A 22,152-nucleotide genomic window follows, 5' to 3' on the forward strand; every position below is an offset into this window, starting at 1 on the left:
ACCCAGTGGTGAGTAGCTCACACTCATGTATCAGTCCCTTCCCCACAGCCCCACCTATGTGTGATGGGGCTCTGGGGAGACGTCTAGATATGAACCATAACACTTGACTTCCTGAACCTTTTGTTCAACATAAGTACAAATTATCGTGTATTTTTACTCTTTTGTGTAAGTCTTTCTGCTGTTTTTCTCTTCCTGTGTTTGGGAGCCTCAAACAGCTGTATTGACCTTTGCAGGTAACGGTTTGAAAACCTGAATTACGTACCTATTGGGTATAGGGAGCCAATAAAACATAAGAATGGGGAATGGGAAAAACACAACTGCTTCACGATTCTATTGAGAGTAAGTAATAAAGTGTAAGCAAGTGTATAATCCTACAGGCAAATACCTAAATGAACAATTATTTCTTAGAAGGTTCTAGAGAACGTTTTCAGAAAATCCTGTTTGGAGTGTTCTCATATATCCAAATCCTTTTGGAGCCCCCAGGTAGAGCAGGCTTAGGGCAGACTTGGCTCTTGGGTGACTCGATCTTGTACCATGACTCTTCGTCAAGTGGAGGTCATCAAGTCACTGTTCAGACTTCTGTCTCCTTGAAAATCAATAAAGATTCATTTTCTAACTATTTTTCATGGATCTCATTTCCTATTTCCTTAATTATAACATTTGAGATTCTTTAGAATTTCATCAAATATTTTTTAAGACAATCTCTTGGGGAACTCCATGTAGATCTTGTGTTGAATGCCCGAGTGCCGTAGGCCTGACCCTGCTCTTCTTTAAGAATAGTCCTACTTGCAAGATATCTCTGGGGTGGCATCAGGCAGCTTGGACCTGGGGAGGGTCTCCATCATTCCAGAATGGACAGAACTGGCTTATTGTGTTTAAATTGTTCAAACAAAGTAGTTTATGTTGAAAACTTGCTTTCCTTCTGCAAGCATGGAATCCTGGTACATGCTAAACAGAAGATGGCTACATGAGCAGCACCCAAGAAGAAGCATCTTTAGCTGGTTTCCCTAACAGACATTTCATATGCACTCTCCCATCTCTGTCCTGGAAAGATTAATTGTGTTCTCTGATCCCACAGGGAGAGGTCCTTTGGAAGCTTGTTTCTGGTGTCCTCTGGACTTGGTCCATGTGACCCTTTTCTTGGCTGATTCTGTTTTGTATGTTTTCACTGTAATAAATCACAGCTACACGAGTCACTCATGAGTATGAGCACAAGGCCTGCTCATGAATTGTGAGCACTGGAGGCAACCTTGGGAAACATGATAGAGAAATATATCCAGACCCTATATTATCTGAATAGGCCATGTAACATCAACATAGATAACGCAGTTCTTATGTCACTTTCTTTGGGCACTTTTTCCCCTTTTGATAACTGAATAATGAAGGGCATACTCTTTCAGGTTTAACATCTTTCACTTGAATGATGTTTCTTTTACTCATGTGTAATTTGTGTGTAACTACAGATTGTTTACATTTTTGCTGTAGAGTACCGCACTGTAAGAATATAACCAATTTATTGAACCAGCCTATTACTAACTGTGGTTGGGTTATTTCTAGTTTGTGCTTTTACAAATAGTGCCATTAATGGCTTTGGGCTTTGTAGTGCATCTTTTTGGTGTATCCACATACTATTTCTTTTGGGGGTATTGTTAGGGATGGAAATGCTGGGTCAAGGTTTGGTTTGTCTTCAGTATGAACTGCAAGGCAGTTTTTTGAAGGTTTACTTTGGCAGTAGGGTATAAGATTTCCAGTTGCTCTATATCCATATCGTTATTTTATATTTTACATAGTTTTTACTTTTAGCAATTTGCTATGGGTATAATGGAATCAATAATTTGCATTTTCATGTTCAGTACCACGTTAGAGATTCATTGCTCAGTTGGATCCTATTGTGTGTTAAATATCTATTGAAGTCATCTGTCCACTTTGGAATAGATGCTTCTTGTAGATCTGCAGTACTTTATAAGTTTCAGAAACAAGTCCTTTTTGGATGCATTAATTGAAACTGTCTTTTCTGTGAATCTCATATTGGTGAATTGTGATGGAAAGATGGCCTTATGTATAATCTTTTTATGAATGATGCACTTTTATCTCCTATTAAGGGATCTTTGATGGTACTCTTTGATCTAAAACAGTAATGGCAAAACTTTTAGAGACCACGTGCCCCACTGCAACCCAAAATCCATCTATATATTGCAGAGTGCCCACCTTTCCATTAAACCTGAATACTGAGGTTTTCATTTAGAACATACATCCCATACATTACATCTTTTGTCCTAAAAGAAAAACACAATTAATACCTGTTCCATAGCTTCACCACCATGGATCTAAAATGTGCCTCAAAGGCTCATGTGCTCATGCACTCATATGGGAGGCCTTGGAAAGGTGACTGGTTCTAGGGGGCGCTAAACTCATCACTGGACGATGAGGTCATAGCTGAATGTGCTGGCTGGAGGAGCTGTGTCACTGGGGCTGTGACCTGGAAGTGCAGATTCTTGTCCCCACCCTCTTCTCCTAAGCTAGCTCTTCTCTTATCCTCTGCTTCTCAGTTGCCAAGGGGTGGAACAGCTTTTCTTTGCTGTGCTTTTCCGCCATGTTTCTGTCCTGGAGCCAACTGACCGTGGACTGAAACCTCTCAAACTATGAGCCCAAATAAACTTTTTCTCCTTTAAGTTGTGATTTCAGGTGTTTTGTCGCAGCAACAGAAAAGGTGACTAAAATATTTACCTGTTCTTTGCTATCTTCTATAATCTGTAGATTTACCTCTTAATTTTAACTCCATATTTTTAATACAGTAAGGGCTAGGTAAAAATAAGCCAGAGGTCACAACATATTTTTCATATAGACTCTGAATATTGGGACATTTATTGAAGAAAGTATCTTTTTTCTTCCTCTCTAGAGTTTTACGTTTTTCAAAAATAAGGTAACCACATATGTGTTATTCTATTTCTGGATTTCCTCTTTCATCTGTCAGATTGTCCGTATGCTAAGAGTACACTACCTTAATTATTGTAACTTTAAATGGGTCTTAATAATACTAAATTTATATTTCTTCAAAGTTACCTTAATTCATTGACCCTTGGCATAACCATGTTAGTTTTAGACTCAGATTGTCAATTAAAAAAAAAAAAAAAAGAACTAGGAATTCTGGTTGGTTTAATCTTTTCTTTTGTTTATTAGTTTTTATTTTTTGGTGCTGAGGACTGAACCCAGGGCTTCCAGCTTACTAGACAAGCACTGTACCACTGAACTAACCCTCCAGCCTCTCTGATTGTTTTAAATTTACAGGTGAATATGGAAGAACTGACAGTTACCAGTTCTGAGTAGTCTAATCCATAAATCTGTTACATATATTTCTATAAGACTTATTTCATTTTTCTCACAAATATTCTATTATTTTCAGTGTATTAGTCTTTTCTCTCAGCGAAATTAGCACTGTGGCTTTTGTCACATGCTACTGTATATTCAAATATTATTGTTTTATTTGTTTCTTCCTGCTAAACTATAGGTTTTTGAATATTAATGATATAACTACCTTTAATGGATTTGAAATGCATTATCAGTCAAATCTCTTAGGCTTATCAACATATCATTTTTCCAATTGTCCCCAGGTGTTTGAATAAAGCATTATAATTAAAGTAAGACAGTCTTTCCCTTTCTGGAGTGAACAGCGACAGACTGTGAGGCACTGACACAATCCCTCCTTTCCTGCAGAATCAGGCACCAATGTAAAACACCGCCAATGGGCTTCTCAGGAAAGAACTGGCAGCCAGTCAAGGCCTTCTCGTGAAACAACTTCATTTCCAAAATATACAAATGCTTGTGTTGTCCTTCATCTTTAATGCCTAAAATATGCATGTCTGTAAACAGAGTTAAATATTGGCTAGTAGCAACTCCTTCATTCACTCAGTCTGTTCTCCACGTCTGGTCAGGAACTAGGTCCTGGGGGTCAACTGTGAGACTCCATCAACTCTTTCTTGTACTGTACTGTATTGCCTTGACCCACCTATTAGGTGAACAAGTTAGTTTTCCTTTCCTTGTTTATTCCTGTATCCTTACAGTTACCTCCATTCTGTCAAAACTAATTGGAATTATAATACTCTAGATGTAAAGGATATTTTACCCAATTCTACGTCAAAGAATTGTTGAACTTCAGCTTAGTTCAAGGCTGTGAGGAAGAAGTGCCAGAAACTCCATGGAGGTCTTAACTCCTTAGGGTTCTGCGCTTCTCTGAGGAGGACATTTCTCCGGAAACACAGTGGAGAGAATGTCTCCTACTTACAGTTGGTGCTATTGTTCTTTTGGAGGTGACTTCACAGAAATCATGAGGCACGAACATTCCAAGTACGAAGTAGTTAGGAGAAAACCGGTACGAATTTTAAAAATAACTCAAATTGCGAGGAAAAGGAAAATATGGGAAAAAAAATGAGTGTTACCCTTATTGATTCGCAGTTCCGGGCTTACATTGAGAAAAATAAAGATTATTTACAGTTCTTATATTTACTTTGATTGTAAACTGTAAATACAGCTTATGAGCTCAAAGGGCTTCTCATTAGCAAATATGATATATTCTTGTGTTAGTGAGCTATGATCTGTTGCATGACATCTAAAGGAATTGTAATCTTTTATTATAATAGCTGCAGCCAGAATCTTAGTATTAAGAGGTAAAAACCAGGTTTTCTTTGGATCCTCTGCTCCAATAAATCACAGTGTTAAGAGTAAATCTTTCACATGAACTGTGTCTAGCAGGAGAGCAAAAGACTTACACAACAGACTACAGGAATAAAAATTACAGTCATGAAGTTAAACACAGAATTTTAGCTAATTCATGAACAAGAAAGCATTCATTGTCACAGAACTTAGTGGAAGCAAACTCAGCTGAATAAAAGTAATTCGGGGCAGATTAGGATTAAATTTAATACATTTTAATTTATAAATTATGTTTCTAATTAACTATATTCTATTTAGAAAAACCAAACTGACAGCTTTGGGAAAATATTCTATATTACAAAGTATATATTGTAATTTAAATGCACATTTAAACAATGCTCATTAAAATATGTCTAGTTGTGTACTAACTTTATCCTAACTCATATATAAACTGCTCTGACACTTTTCAGAACTGCAGAGTGCTGTAAGTTGTTTGATTAAATATTAAAGCTGAAACATCTACCTTAAATTTAGTTTAAATTCAATTACTGATTCAACAAATATTTGTTGTAGTTAATTTGATTCTCAGCCTTAAATTTCCCCAAGACACACAGAAGTACCAGATTATTAAATTATAGCATTAAATTTGAATACTGAATACTGAATCAGTATGCATTTTAAGCTTAAAATATGAAGACCAATCTGACCACACTTATATGATGTTAATTTCAAATATTGTTCACAGGCAATAAGCTGATATTACTTTAACAAGTGTGGTTTTTCACAGGAAGAAAAAGTTAGTGTTTAGGACCAGAAAAATGTTACAGTTAGGTAGAAATATTAAAAAAAAAAAAAAACAAATCTTAGTTTTTCCTCCCGAAAACTTCTATTTATTTTAGTATTTAGTATTTTGTTCTTAGTAGTATTTAGTTTTAGTACTTTAGCATGTAGTTTACTTTAATACTTATAAGTATTTTTTCATAACTGCACAGCATAAACTATGTCCTTCTGAAGACAAAGATATTATAATTATGATGATAGGACAGTAGACAACATGCATGTGCCCTCTCCATCCTGCTACCCACATGTACAGCAGACTCCCTTAGCTCTGGGAGCTATGTTTCAAAACCCTCAGAAGATGAGATCTCAGATAGTCTCAAATTCTATGCATATAGTGCTATGTTTTTTTTCCTATACATACATATCCATGATAAAATTTAACTTACAAATTAGGCACACTAAGAACTTAACAGCAATTATAACAAAATAAATCAATTAAAACACTACACTGTAATAACATTCCCACCATTATTACTCTTGTACTTTGGGACCATCATTAAGTAAATTAAGGGTTACATTAATACACGGCACAGGGAGAGCACTGCAGTTGATCTGATACCTAAGGTGAATAGTGTGTGAGTAATGTGGGGGTAAGGTATTCACCACGGCGCCACCAGACAAAGGGATGATTCAGGTCCCAGGCAAGACAGAGCAGGATGGTGTGAGATTTTATCATGCTCCTCTGAATGGCATGTAATTTAAAACTTACGAGTTCTTCGTTTTCTGAAAATTTCCATCCAATATTTTCAGGCCATGACTGACCACTGACAGAAGGCAAAACTTTGGATAAGACAGGACTACGTGTAGTTTAATTCTTACAATAACAGCGAGATGAATGCTCTACTATTCTAACTTTGGAATGGGAGCTTTTATAATTTGCCCAAGGCTAAAGCACTACCAACCAGGCACGATTTGCATCTAGATAGTCTATGGCCAGATTCCTTTCTTTTACCTCACCATCCTGTTAAGCTGACATCAGGACATAGAGCAGAGCTAAATCATCAGCTAGAAAAGGACATAAAGGGACTCTTTCTTACCACCCCAAGTCTGGCCCGTGCTTTATTCCACATGCTAAAATTCATTTCCACAATCTCAACCTTTCTGAAGTCTAAATATCACGTATTTGCCACAGTGCTCAGAGGAGGACAAAAACAACACTTCAGGGTTCGTGCAAAAGCATTTAAAATGTTAAAATCATTTAAACCTTTCCTTTCTCATTTATAAAAATGCAGCACTATTACAGCTAAAGAACTCTCTCAGGGGTTGACGCAAGACCAGTTTACATGTCTGGCTCTACTTTAAACCCGGAACAACTTAGGTGACATACACCTAAACGCCTTCTGTCATTAACGTCAGAAACTTCAAATCTAACTCCTACTCTATTTCTAAATGTTTAAAGTAAAATAAATGTTCGCACATTACATGCCTCTGTATGAATGATCTTTCTTTCATGAAGGCTTACTTAATTTTTTAAAAGCTACCATGAAGAATCTTAACATTTGAATCAGACAAGTATTTGCTTTTCTTCTGTGAAGCTTGTGGGTTATTCTCATGAGTGAGGAAAATGTCTTCATTGCCTTTACAAAGCAAGAGTAAAACACAAATGCTAATTGAGAAGACTGAATACTAGATGGAGAGAGATGATGAAAGGAAAGACGCCAGCACAAACAGAACATGGCTATTTATTTTCATCCCAAATGAATCAACTACTGCTCATACATGTGGGTCTACTACTAATAAAGCAAACAAACCACCCAAAGGACCAATGCTCTGAGGAGGATCTGCCTGCACATAGACAGCTTGTTTTGATTTCTCTTGCTAGACTCTATAAAGGAGTGATCTCTCCTTTGTTAGAACTATCAAATAACTCTTAAATGGTGGACTGTAAATATAGGACTGTGGGAGATTCCCCAACTCTCTGAACTCTAACTGCTCATTCAAAGATGCTAATATTTCTTCTTCTCAAATTAACTAGTCAGTTAAGCTCAAAGAGGTGGGGTCGGCAGGAATCGCCCTGGTTACTACTGGTCACGGATGTGATTTCCTGGCATTAACTGAATGGAAAAAGAAAAGCAGACCATGTTCTATAAGAATGCACTACTGATGAAGACACGGAGTCATCTCCACACCTATACCCCACAGGTACAAACGCTTAGTTCTTTCTGCATTTGATCGTCTATCACAGACAGTAACAGGTTTTTAAGCAAGCACCTTGTTACTTTGAGCTGCTTTGCTTAGTTTTCCCTAACACTCTGGTTGATCTGCAGCCCAAGACCTTTCGGGAAATAAATAGCAGAAATAAGCCCTTCCAGGTATTTCTAAATCTTTCTTATTCTCTGAAGATTCCTTCAGTCAAGTTCTAGCAGATGGGACAGAAGACCCCAATGTGTATTAAGAACACCCATATGAGTCAGAGAACTTGTCTATAAGGTTTGCTGGGTCCATTACAAATATTCTGTAATAGAAATGCCACATTTAATTAGCTCAAGGCAGGGAACAAAGCCCATTCCTTTTAGAGACGGGATGAATGGAGTTTCTTTTAAAAAAGCAAGCCACTTACCTTTTGTAGCAATTCGTACACACTGGGTTTTAGTTTCCTGATGGAGTGAAAAATAAAAGAACATAGTCAGTGTACAGATCAACATTCTTATTTCACAAACTACAACTATAATGAAGACCAATCAGGGTTCGTAAAATAAGATTATACAGAATGACACTATGGAGTGTGCTGGCCTGCTTTGCTGATGATCTTACTGACCCTGTTTGTGTTATAGGGTTTGGAATGTGAACTCAGACCCTGGATGCAAAATGGCAGTTACACAGCATTCTAATACTAATGAGTGTTTTTGTTGGAGAATTACAGTATTAAGAAATTTTTTTTGGTTCCTAACATACATTCTGAGAATTTTTTTTTTAAATCTAAAATAAAAGCTTTCAGAAAAAATTCAGTATTTCTAAAGATGCTGGCGTCTGTTTTCACTATGTCAGGGACAAGTAGTTTAGAATTTTGTCTACCTCTTAAACTATCAGAAAGAAAATAATATATATTTGCACAGCTAATATAAGTCAGAACCAAAATGCAAATATAAATTTCACCTGAGAGCTAGAGACTCATACCAAAGCTAAACATTAAATTATGCAGCCTTGCTGGGATCCTAGATAACTAAAGACGTAAATGTTGGTTAGAAACATTACCTAAAGACTGTATCACAGTTGCAGTATATTTTATGTGCTCTTTTGCTTTTAATTTAGCTGTGAAGAGTTAAACATTTCTCATTGTAGATTACTTTTTAACCTCCTGCTAGAAGAACAGGGTAGAGAAAGTGCAAGCATAAGGAGGATGTGACAAGAATGATTACAATTTTTTAATGTTGGGGGAGTAGGAAGCAAAAGATAGCCTGGCCCATGCATGCTTTGCAAGGATTTAGTTCAGTCAGCCAGCGACTGTCTTTGGAAATACAACAGATTAGAAGAGGTGTCAAAGCCAGTGAACTTAACAGAGTCTGAGGAGACCCAGCTTAACCTGACTACAGCCATCTTGGCTGTAACCGCCATTTTGCCTACCGTGTGCCCCTGGCATGTGTCCCAAATCCTACTGAACATACAAAGCCATTAAGATAGTCTGGCCACTGATACCTACACTGTTTCATATCTGACACTGGACATGTAAGTAGTTTTCAAGAAGCCAAGTGCATTCTGGTTGAGTACTGGCCGTATTTGCCTAGCTGGGCACATAAACCCCTTCCTCTTCCTATGGGGCTTGGAATCTTCCTGTCTTGTTCCAACCCAGTCGTACTTCTGTCCATAAATCTCTCCTACATTGTACTTTGTGCAGTCCTTGATCTGTCCGTCTCTTTCTTTGGTCCTCACAGACCCTTCCACACTTCCTTGCTGGTTCCACACATAACAAGTGGGTTTTACCACAACAGAAGCTATTTGTTTTCAAGAAGCATTTACAACTCCATCAGGAAGAGAGCTATATATTGGTAAAGCCAAATAATTTATAATTTTCCCTTAAGCACTTGTTTTCAAATTAAACAACATAAAGCACTGAGGGAGTAATAGTAAGTTAAGTGTAACTGTACATCTCTATTACTTAATTGTGACCTTTGTAGGAAGCAAGATTGCTTTTCACGTTCTCATAAAGGCCCAAAGGGATTCTGATTTCCTAAAAGCAATCTCTATCGACTTTCTGAAGGGATTACCAGGCTCTGCTGCTGGGAACCAGGCCAGTTTTAAAATTTTTTTTATCAAGGAGTTTGTGAAATATGCTGGTGCTACTCTAAGCATTGAGTAAACCACAGTGTAGCTATATTAGAAGAGAAAATGCCTAAGAAAGCCTTTCAACAGTGCCACAGAAAATCCTCCATCAGTAACAGACAGTATCATTTCCCTCTTTCTCTAGACCACTTAACAAGAGTTCATTTGGAACTTTTCTCCTCTCTAAAGATTAAAACTGCAAAAGCAGAAGTGTTTCCCCACTTCTATGCTACCGCATAATAATAATCCACAATGGATTAGTAACTTTCACCGCTCACAGAGCAGACCAGCTGTAGGAGCTCTTTGCAATGATGGGTATTAGGGAAGTAGGCCACAGAGTTGTCTCTAAAGACTTCCAATTATATAGAAGGAGACTAAAAGGACAGAAGAGCTCCTTCACCTAGGAATAGCCTCTGGCTTTGGAGTATGTCTAGAAGATGCTATGGAATTCTTCTTGCTGTATATGCAAGCCACCCACAGAGGTCAGCCAAAAGATAAAGCTTCGGTCCTCAGTCCCCGAGTACTCAGGCCCCGTGCACAAGTGCAAATGTGTAATGTCTGCCAGTTGAACAACTCCGAGATATAATATAACAGACGTAACTGGATACCACAAATTTCACGAGTAGCTGAGTGGCGGGGAAACATGGCTCTGCCTTTGCATTTTAATCTTTCGAGAGGTGAGCAGTTCCAAACTAACTCTTGTTACGTGGTGTGGAGTAAGAGGGAAATGTTACTGTCTGCTCCTGATGGAACAGTTCCCAGATGCCCACCTTGGGGACTCAATTTTATAAAATTAGCAAAAAAAAAACACCAACCCCTGCCCCCCCAAAAAACAAAACTCAAAATTGTTTTAATGCCTACAGGTCCATCAACATGTCAGTATTCCACCGGAGGCTGACTTGTGGAAGTTTCTATTCTGCATACTTTTTTTCTATTCCTCTCTGCCCATATATATATATAAAGTAAGTTTTAGGAAAGAAAAGTCTTTCAAAGAGAACAGCATGAGACATAAAAGGCCAGGCTGCTTCTCCCCACATGGGGCCACGGTCGTCTCTAACGTCCTGTGGTGCTTCCCTCTTCGATATGCATTTGGGATCAGCAGCAGCGGCAAACACAACTGTGTCTGGAATGGGAAAAGGAGGGGCCGCCGGGCAGCACGCCGGCGTGGGAAATGCGCAGCGGCAGGTCAGCGGGCCCTTCTGTCCAGGTGCTGTCCGCTGGACCGCAGGCGCCCTATTACTTCGTAATCACAGGATTGTTACCAGTTATTTACTATTTGGCGCGTACCCCCTGAAAGGTTTATAAGCGTTTATTAGCCTGCTGGGGAGCACGCATTCTGTTTATCCTGCAGTAAATTTAATCCTTTGAAGCGAGCCACTTGGCAGCAAGGGAAGGAGAACGAGGCTTGGGGTTGACTTTGGGGTGAAGTCCAGCAGCCGTGCCCACCTCCCACCCCGGCCACGGTGGGCTTTCCTGCAGAAGGCCGCAGTGGCAGAGGATGCTGGGAAGCTGGGATCCTGTGCCGTGGAAGTGCCAGCCCCAAACTGGTGCAGAGCAGAAACAACCCTCTCTGCACGGCAACCCTCTCTTCCTCCGCGGCTTTTTCTCACTCCTGCTGACAGATCCTGCAGAGCCCTTAGCACACACAGCTCTCGCCTTCGCGCAGAGCCGCGGAGCGTCAAGTCTCGGAGGGACCTCACCTTTTCGACGCTGCTCATGGCCTGGAAGTAGATGTTGTAGCCCTTGCGGGGAGCCAGGGGCGGGTTCCAGAAGCCTTGATAGGTCCTGTTGTCCCCCACGGTGAAGGGGACAGGCTCGGGGAGATTCCCGGGGGGCAGCTCTGCGGCAAAGTAGTACGGGGAGCCCCCGCTCACGGAGCTCTGGTAGGTGACAGGAACCTGGTAGCATTCCATGGTCCCGGCTTCCCTCTTTGTTCTGTGTGGGTGCAGCTCCTCCACAACAATCTGATAAGCGCTTTGGGGGAAAAAGAAAGTATACATTTTAAACTTCCCAAGCAGAACTTTTTTTTTTTCCCAAAAAAAAGAGAAAGGGCAAAAAACAAGGGATTTAAAATAAACATGCCACCTGGGTGTGGTGGGTCACGCCTAAAGTCATAGCCCTTGGGAGGCTGAGGCAGGAGGATCTCAGGAACTTCAAGGCCAGCCGAAGCTACAAAGCACTTTGAAGCACTGAATTACATATAGCAAGACCCTGTCTCCAAAAACCAAAATAAAATAAACATGTCATACTCAAGCACATGAACTCAGCTTTACCTTCTGTACCCTTGTTTTCAGCAATAAAAGTAGAATTTCCCATCCATGTTTGAGCACTGAGAGAACTACCAAAAACCTGAAAAGAGTTAAGAAAAATCACTGGAGATCTCTGCACATTCTCAAACACTGAGAAAGAAGCCACTTAAATAAGGACCACTACACCCATCAGAGTCCAGGCAGAGATGAAGTTCTGCCTCTGATGCTTGCGAAGGTTGAAAGTTAACACTTTTCTGGAGAAGCGTTAGGGGAGGCCCAGCTCCGAGGCCCAACAGACGCGGGCCTGGGGCGGTGCTGAGGCACCAGTTGGCAGTCAGCGCGGCCTTGGAGACAGAACACGCGACAGGCGGCGACTCCACCTCAACCTTGCGGCGCCTCCATCCGCTCAGAGCTGTGCAGATCTAAAGTGCAAGTGACATGCGGCAATGCGGGCACAGATGGACAGAAATCTGTCCTCCCCACTGAAGGAGCCGCTTCCCACTTCGGGAGTTGTTAATAATAAAATGCTACAATTTGTACAAACAGATGGCTCTTGGCCTACAAAAGCACCAACCTGAACCTCCTAATACCTTTCTTAAATGTCTTACAACCTTTTTATCTTGTCTGCTCTGTATACAGGACATCACCGAAGAACACTGCAGCTTTGAAATAAAGATATCCTGGATCTCTAATAATTATTTTTGTCAGCTACTAAAACTGGCATCATAAAAATGTTCTTCCTTTATAGAAAATTCCTTCATTTAAATTTTTTTTTTTTTTTAGGTAAACTATATCTAGGGAACTATTGATAGTTTATAAAGATGAATATATATTTTATATTATATTTAGTATATTCAAAAACACAGGTGAAATCCTAAAACATGGCAAAACACATATTGGTAGCTTGTATAAATTCAATATCAAAAAGCTGCAGATTGAATCTTGAGATTTTAGGTAAAGGTGCTCCTTTGATTGCTTCTATGAGGGGAAATAGCTACTGTTAATAGTTTGCTGGCAACAATACACCACTTGCTTTAATAGTCTTTCATTAAAAAAAAGTGAGAAAGACAGAACTGAAAGTGCATCTTCGAAAATCATAAGTTTAGAGTCTTGTAAGAAATTCTTTTTTTTGTGATTGCATTTTCCTTTTGTTATTTTAAAGAGAAAAAAATGATACAGAATTTCAAAACAAGATGCTAGGCAATTAACAATGGTTAGTCTATCACATATTGTTATCTTCAAAGTAGTTGCTCAGATTACCGGGTACAGGCATGCAAAACTGACCAAACAATATAAGCACTCATGTTCCTCAGTTAGCAGCCTTCATAGATTAAAAGATTCAACTAAAGGTTTTAAGCCAAAGATTTTCTTTTCTTCCTAATTATTAATAAGGTTCCTGTTTTTCATTTAACACATTGCTAAGACCTTGGAGGACTGGTACGTAGCTCCTTACCTTTAGAAAGAGGACTAAAATTGTGTTAAAGCCAGAAATTGTGATTTGAACAGGTAATGAAAGCAGAAGTGTACACTATTACAAATTAGGTGTGCTGCCTCACTGTCTACACTCCTGTCAAGACAACGGAGCTGAGGGACTTGGTGATGACACGCACACTCTCTGCAGCACCCAGGCATTTGCCACTTTCAAAATACAAGACAAAGCATGGCATTACCAAAAGAAAGAATGAATGGTCACAGTTGACACAGGTTGTGTTAGGGAAATCTACTATTACTTTATTTTTAATTTATAATTCATATTTTTGTTGTACATTTCCCTGTCCTGTGTACACAGCCACACATGCACATATAAACTCACAGATACCTACTCTTCAGGAGAATGTAACACCAAAGTCTTGTCCTAATGAAAACGTAATGACAGTTACCCTTAAAAAATAAGTTTGTGAACTGCCCCACATCTCCAGAATAATCCACAAACTTACTGAGAATTCAGTGTTACCTAGCTTAGTTACACTGAAATAGATTCCACGTGGCAAATTAGGAGACTCCAGGCAAGACAGCTTGTGGCTCTCCAGACTTATTAGGAGCAAAGCACACTGCCAGTGCCGAGGGGAGGGAAGCAAGAAGAGATGCAATCTGCTCTTTAAGAAAGGACTTGGAACACGGTTTTGCAGAATTTAAAATGAGCACCTTGAATGGACCTTTTGGATTTGGAACTATTCCCAATTAAAGGAAAGAGAAGTTATTTCAATTGAATAAGCTGCGGGTGTCTTTATAAGACATGTAAAGTAAGCAAACTATTTCCACATATAATGAAAATATCTTCCCGGTACCGGAAAAAAAAACAAAAAAATAAAAACCAAAAATATCCTAGTAATATGTACTTTAATCTTGTAATACACCTTTTGTTTATTAATATTATTTGTTCCTTGGTGTGACTATTAACTCGGATGTGTCAGGTTGATTGAATTAAAAGTCACTAGCAGAGAGCAAAGTAGCCTGGGTGCAGTATGTCTGGGTGGACTGTGGAGCCCTGACCTTTGGGTGCTATACATGGTCCCTGGCTTCTTTCCACGCTGGTGCTGTTCACCTGCTCTGTTGCCTGGCAGCCATGAACTAAGTGTCCTTGCACGGCACACCCATCCGCCATGATGTTTCTACCCTGGAGCCGGGCAACCATGGACTGAGCCCCCTGAAACTGTGAACAAAGTTCAATGTCTCCTCCTTTAAATTGTGTTTATTGAGTATTTTGTCCCAGCCATGGGAAAAGTTATGGAGAAACCAAGGCAAAGAGAAACTGAACTTACATTTAAACTTACAGCATGAACCTATTTTTCTTTTGTGTTTTCTACTACACTGTCATGAACTGAGTATTTGCTCCATGCCCTCCATACTTGGAGATAAAGTTTTGGGAGAGAACTTTGCTTTAGATGAAAGGGTTTTAAAAAGAATTGAACCTACCAATGCTTTGATGATTGGCTTCCTATTCTTCCTGGGAGAAATAAATGAACATCATTCAAAGTATATAGAATTTTGGTAAAGTATTTTGAGGATAATGAGAAAATAAAAGTTTGGAAAACTGGCTTCCAAGCTTATTTCCTAAAATTTCCTTTGTGCAGTGATTCACCTCAGACACAAACCTAAAGGGAGGTAGCTGGATCTCCTTAACCTTCTCCTACTACACAACTTCCTACTCCTAGCAGAATTGCTTCATGACATCACATTCAGCTTAGTTTCTGGATATTTTTCAGTTTCTACCTCAATCATGCTTAACTACACAAGCTGGTCCAGTAGCCAGCATGTTATTTTTGTTGTTGTTGTTCAGGTGTGGTTTTAAATACAATGAGAATTTAAATAAGCATGTGTAGAATAAATTGCTTTTTTTTTTTATGATGATGTTTACACTTACTTAAGATATATCCAGAGAATTATTTTTCCTTTCACATGTAAGTACTTAATTTACTTCCAAAACAGGAAAACTGTTTGAATCTGAGACTTTCCTCAACTAGCTTTCTCCTTGTGACTTTATATCCACCTATCTCCTTATTCATTAATTTTATTCAAAATTACATAGTGAACATATCCTCATAGGCACTGAGGAAAGAAATGAAGTAAGTCCCGCTCATGTAATCCTTAAATTTGCTTTTCTAAAATTCTGAGAATTATATAAGTGTTAGAAAGTTTTCTGTCCTCGCAAATCTGACATAATTTAATACAGCAACAACAAACCCCATAAAATTTACTTTCTTTAAAACCTTATCCATTTACAAATCTGTCATTGCTCCCGGTAAGCATTTAAAGTGACTCAGATTTTTAGAGTCATGTCAAATCACCTCTCATATTGCACTGTGGTGCTCAAACCAAGCTGAAATTGAGTGTACTGTCTCTATGTTAACACCGTTTGGAAACACCCACTTCCAGTGTGAAAATTTTGGTCTGCGTCTAGCCACTGAATTGCTATCTCTCCTTTTAGAAATCTCAGCCTACTACCCATTCAGCAAACTGGAAAAATGAAAAATATCTCTCCATGTAATGATACTGCTCAAAATCTGGCAGTGGCATTTTAATGCCACCAGTTGGGCTCAGCCTACAGTTGGCCCCTTTAGCACATACCATTTTGATCACCTATTTAGACCTTTTCTTCATGTTCCCGGAGAACATAAGTGCATCATGTGCATAGACGTCAACCATAATTGTAGTGACTCCTTAAACAAATGTCTGTGCATAGCAGGAAGCAGCTACAATGTAACTGAAGTCACTCTAGGATTGAATTGAACTTGAGATGGAACGCCAAACTAAGAAGTATGAAGTTCACCTGAAAAGAAACTGTCTTCTCTTCATTGTTCAACTATAGAGCGTGATCTCCAACCACATGCTCTCACTTTTTAAAATCTGTTTCTGACCTTGTTGGGTTCTTATTTATCAGCACAATTTAATTAAAGGACAGAAAATAAAGGGAGATCAAATATGAAATGATCTGACTAACTATGTGAAAGGGGGATGCACTTTTTCACTTTCTGGTTATCTATTTGTTATGGTTTGTGTCTAGATGTCCCCCCACAAAAGCCTCAGGCAATCATGGGGCAGGCTTACGGAGTTTTTGATTCATTCAGGATGGAATGTTGGGATTACGGATGTGAGTACTACACCTGCCCTCAGGCGAGTTGTTTGCATACAGTGTAAGAGAGGGGAACAGGCTGCTTGCTGCCACTCCTCCTTTTAGCTCTTGTTGCTTTTGCTGTTTTCTGCCCCCATGATCTGTTGCCCTCTGCCATGTGCCACTCTGCCTTGGAGCCAGCTGAGTATGGACTGAAACCTTCACAGACTATGAGCTAAATAAACCTTTCCTTCCTTAATCTTGGGCATTGGGTATTTTGTCTCAGCAACAAGAGAAAAGTAACCAAGACTCTATTTAATGATACTTACCTCTAGCTAGATCTAAGTCATTGTTTGAGCTTAGCATTCTGGGAAATATATATTCCAAAGCCACCATAATGTTTTCATCCATTCCATCCCTTTCCCCCCATTCACCTTAATTAAAATTTTAAGATATCACTGCAACCAAATTAAAATCAATACACTGGCATTAAGAAACTTTATTCAATCCTCAGTTTTTAAAAAATTTTTTCCCAGTTTTTATTTTTAATACAGCAAATATTAATTACAGTAAATATTAATCAGTAATAACTCATATATATAGAGAGAGGTTCTTTGGGGTTCTCAATGTTTTTTAACCACATAAAATTTCCAGAACCAAAATTGTTGGTCTACATTCCTTTTTTGTGTGCCCTGTTTTTATTGCACTTGAAACATTTAACATTTCTTTGAGTGCAAGGGCTGTTTTCCTTTAAAACAGCTGCAAGCAATTCTGCTTTAAAGGTTTCTGATCCTATATACCAACAAGCTTTTATATATTTATCCAAAGTAACGTCCTGAGATTTTAAAGGTCTTAAGACTGTTTTGCATTCTGAGTTGGCGTTATCATAGGATAATATTTTCAATAATAGTTCTCTTAAGGCAGGCTGAGACACCATTTTCTGGAGTACTTCTCTTACTCTACCTATAAACCCTATGTAGGGCTCATTAGCACCTTGAATAACCTGAGTTATGGAGAGAACAGTCTGTCCAGGAGCAGTAACCTTTTCCCATGCTTGAAGAAAACACATTTTTGTTTGAATAATTACCTCGTCATTATATTCTATTTGCTGAGCAATCCCAAACCAATTTCCAGATCCTGTGAGTTGATCCTCAGAAATAGGAGCTGGCAGGTTAGCATGGGCATTACGACAGGGCATCAGCTCTGCTTCATCTCTCCACCATGTTTTGAACTGGAGGAATTCAGCAGGACTGAGAACCGTACGTCCAATCATCTTCCAATCCCAGGGAATTAAATAGTCAGACTGAGCTAGTCCTGAAATCAGCCCAAAGGTGTAAGGGGAATTTACCCCGTATGACACACACACCTGCCTGCTTCAACTCCTTCAGGGTTTTAAAGAACAAGGGAGCATGATTATACCACACGCACCCTTGGGAATTTTCCTGATCTCCTGGTAGTTGAGTAACTGTGACTGGGTAGATGGCAAAAGCCTTACAAGCTTCCAAATCTCCTTCCTGTCTGGCATCAGCAAAAGCTTTCATGCCTAGTCATAGGTGCTGGCCTTTGAATGGCCAACTGAGGTGGGTCCCTAAAAGAGTCAAGCCCATCATATATGGGGGCTGAGGGTTGTGCTGGATCCTCATTTCTTATCTCTTGTAAAATCTCTTGTTTTGTTTTATAGTTTTTCCAAAACAGAAATTTCCCATGACCCTGATGAACAATCCCAGAGACTGGGCTTACCTGCCTGGTGATTCTCTTTCAGTTCATCGAGCACTGACTTAATTTCCTTAATTCCCTTGCCTAGTCTCTAAGACTTATTTTCATACCCTAGTATTGAAGACTTATTTTCATACCTTAGTCTCGAAGAGTTATTTTCACGCTCTAGTCTCACAGACTTCCTTTTGTACTCAAGTCCCTGTTCCTGACACCATATGTTGGAATTATCTGTAGGGACAGGTCCTGAGATTGAGGTGCCCACAGAAAGATAAGAAAAACAGAAGAGGCAAAAGTCTGGGATCAGGGGGCCCACAGCCTCTGGGACTGCAGCAGCCCCGATCACCCATCTCAGTAGCCTTTTATTAGAACCTAGAATACAGCTCAGACCAGCAGGAGTAATCATTACCCCTTTCCATTTCTGCCTCTCAGCTGATGGTAACCATAAACTCTGGTTGTAATCTTCTGAATTTCTAAAGCAGGGGATAACATAACATTGTCTAAGGAGGGGATATCTAATGCTGCACTACCTCTGGTGGTGGCAAAGAGATCACTGACTCTGCTTGGGTATGCTTGTCACTGCTGCTGGCTAGAAATGCTTGGTAGCTTCCTGTATTGCTTGTCCTTGGGCCCCGGGCTGGGCCAGAGCTAAAGTTTCCCACAGGTGTCAGAGGAGTACCATTTTTATGATATTTTGATTGACACTGATTTGCCCAGTGCCGTCCTTTTTGACACCTAGGACACCTTAGTGGGTAAAGAATCTTACTATGGTAGTCAAATTTGGTTAAACACTGATGGTAATCATTTTTAGCTTTTTCGGAGGCCAAATGATGACTTATCATATGATTTCCCCTCAGTTTTAAGGCTGTTAGAAAACAAGGGGTTTTGCTCTCCCATTATTAAACAAATCCTCTATGAACATACAGTTTTAGGTTGTCCAACCTCCTGGTGGTAGCAAAATAAATTATTTAGTGGTACACAGACTTCATATTTTTTCTAAAACATTTCTTTAAGGCTTCAGGGGAAACTCACCCCTTTTGTTTTACTACTATAGTTTTATAATCGTTCACAGTGTTTGTATTGCCCTAATGCCAACATTTTGAAGATGAACCAAGGAAAGCTTTAGTTACCCCTTAAACAATGACTCAGTTTTCTCCTGACTTCCTTTTTCTATGGGAAACTAATAGTCATTGCATTAGTAAAGCTCAAAACCCCAGCATGAACTTTGAGAAGTTCTATTTCCCTGTGACCTCTTCATAATGCCCTTATTATACCATGTCTTTCCATGCCCTTTATTCTACAAGTCCACCTCTGTATGCCTTAGGCAGAGGGGAAGAGCTCACCGTATCTCTTGATTTATACCTTAATTTTTGCTCTTACTCCTTCCTCAGATGTATTATCCACCTGAAGCTGGTGTGACCAGTGCTACCCAAACATACTCTACAGAGCCAAGGGTTTCCTCCTGTGTCCTATGTAAGTTTTCACATCTTTTGCAGAGCTCTTGCTTCAAGGGCCAGTGAAGGTAATTTTTGTGGCTGGAGGTAGGTGAGGGATAACATGGGATGCTTTTTCAGTCTAATCCTTAATTCTCTGGAACCACAAATGGTGCCACAGGTCCATTGTTCAGATTTAGCATGGCAAGAGTCACTGTCTTAGTAAGATTTATTGCCTGTAGCATGGACATGGTATATTACAGATGCTGTCTGATTTTATACCTTGATAAATATTTTTTGCTTGTATATGTTTCTTCAATACATGAAAAGCTCATTAAAGACAGTGGCTATCACAGTTTTTGCTTTGATGCCTATTTCCTCACCACATATTTATTAAATATCTATTATAGGCTATGAATTATTTGAAATGCTGAGGTTGCAGTACAAATATGTGAAAGGTTCTGCTCTCAGGAAATTTACATTTCAGTGGAAAGGCATCAATAAAGTGAAGAAATACAACCAATGACCACATAATACATTGAGAAAGGACATCTGCTCAGAAAAAAGGTAAAACCAAATAACAGAAGAAGGCATTTATGACATTTGAAAGCACAAGTTTGTATAAAGTGGTTAAGAATCACCCGTATGTTAACAAATTCCTCTAAAATTGTGTGGCTCATGAGTTCAGAATTACACAGGCTGTAGAGAAGATAACAGAAAGGGTACCTCCTCCTACTCCCTGGAAGAAATAATTCTACCAACTACAATTCTGTGAAATACCATAAGATTAAGTAACTACTATTTGATTTCACTTGGACCTTAGGATTTTTATGACGCAAATATTAGTTCCATCTTTGTCTAAATTTTAAGGTATTTCTATTTGGAATTCAAGTAAATTCCTTGTCACCATATTGATTAGGAAAGTCAGGTGGAAACAGTTGATCTTTTTTCATTAATAGGATGAAATACACTTTTGAGATGGATGATGATGGTTGTTCTTATGCTTAAAGCTGTGGGAATGTGACCAAGTGACCCAAGGCAGATCACTAACATACAGCATTAAAGCAGATAGTTTGGTCTGTTTTTGTTATGCTGTCACTAGACTTAAAATATCAGCTGTTTTCTTTCCCCTAATTTGAAAAAAATGGTGGCTTTTACATCTTTCAGAACCATATCCTATATAAAGGCTTAAATTCAAAATTAGGAGGTTGGGGATTTAGCTCAGCGGCACAGCACCTGCCTGGCAAGCACAAGGTTGTGAGTTCGATTCCCAGTACCGGAAAAAAACCAAACCAAAAAAAACAACAACAACAAAAAAAAACCCCACAAAATTAGAATTGAGTCACAAAATAAAGTAACTCTAGAATGGGTAGCTTCTTTCCAACTTAAAATAAATAGAGTTTATATTAGGCAAATTCTGAAATATAATATGCATTCATTTCTTATGCCTTACCACAAAAAAGGGCATCAAACAGAGGAACTATTCTGCAGTTTTACAATATGCTGTTGTTTATAAAAATATATAGGCGTTATGTAGTCTACCAAATTGATTCTGAATGTGGAACATGTTCATTTTAAATCATAGTAATGATTGTGAAGTGATGTCAGTGGTAGCAGTAGATCTTAAAAATGTGTTAAGGAGATTCAAAGTCCTAGTTAAGTCAGACAGCAGATTAATGCATATGTAAAAGAACAATTAACTGTGCTGAAGAGCCACATTTGCCAGGACAACATCATACATGATGCAGATTTCACAGGTACCAAAAGGACAGCACTATGGGTGAGTCTGACTTCCACATCATTTAGAATGGGGTTTTAAGTGGAATATTTGTTATTTCTGCTATTCGATTATGATCACTTAGAGATTCCTCATGTTAAAAATATTGGTAATGTATTTATAAAGTAACTCCTCCTTCCACAGAGAAGATATGTCTTCTTTGATTTGGTATATCAATAATAAGAATACTTGTTATTATGCATGAATGCCCAAAAATTAGACTTTAAATTCTTAGATGAGTTTATTTCTTTCTGCTCCAATTTCAAAGATGAAAGCTACTATCATGTCTCACCTAAGATGTCTACCCCATCTCTCGTCCCTCTAACCTGACTACATCTTACATAGGACTCTGAGTAAGAGGCTCAGATTTGCCTGGATCTCCATTGTTGCTGTCTTCGTGTGGCCCTTTAGCAGTTTTCACCAGGGTCACTCCAGCTTCCATCAGCATTAACCTCAGTCCATGCTTCTATCAGGGTATCTCCATGTTTCTCTGTATTTCTATCTAAGACAGAAAACTGCTGAGGGTCATTGTTGCAATTATGTGGCCAGCTTCAGTTTTCATGTGGTACTAAACAGCTTCTCTTCCTGGCCTCTACTCATCTCTCCAGCCTCAGTTGTTGTCACTTATACAAATACTTCACTTTTAGTGACCCGAATTGCTTATGGTTCTTGAAGGCA

General features: G+C 39.0%; 1 protein-coding gene across 1 annotated transcript in view; it reads right to left on the reverse strand.

Annotated features, from left to right (window-relative positions):
* The window catches only part of Ptprk (protein tyrosine phosphatase, receptor type, K), a 395,867-nt gene that overhangs the window by 85,138 nt on the left and 288,577 nt on the right, over positions 1-22,152 (reverse strand). Inside the window, exons 11-12 of the mRNA XM_013516643.1 lie at positions 11,451-11,724; positions 8,051-8,087 (exon numbers count right to left, since the gene is read on the reverse strand). Of these exons, the coding sequence (XP_013372097.1) occupies positions 8,051-8,087; positions 11,451-11,724 (311 nt within the window). The remainder of the gene's footprint in view (positions 1-8,050; positions 8,088-11,450; positions 11,725-22,152) is intronic.

Source organism: Chinchilla lanigera, unplaced genomic scaffold (assembly GCF_000276665.1).
Source record: "Chinchilla lanigera isolate Chin_1 unplaced genomic scaffold, ChiLan1.0 scaffold00035, whole genome shotgun sequence".
Classification (NCBI taxonomy): domain Eukaryota; kingdom Metazoa; phylum Chordata; class Mammalia; order Rodentia; family Chinchillidae; genus Chinchilla; species Chinchilla lanigera.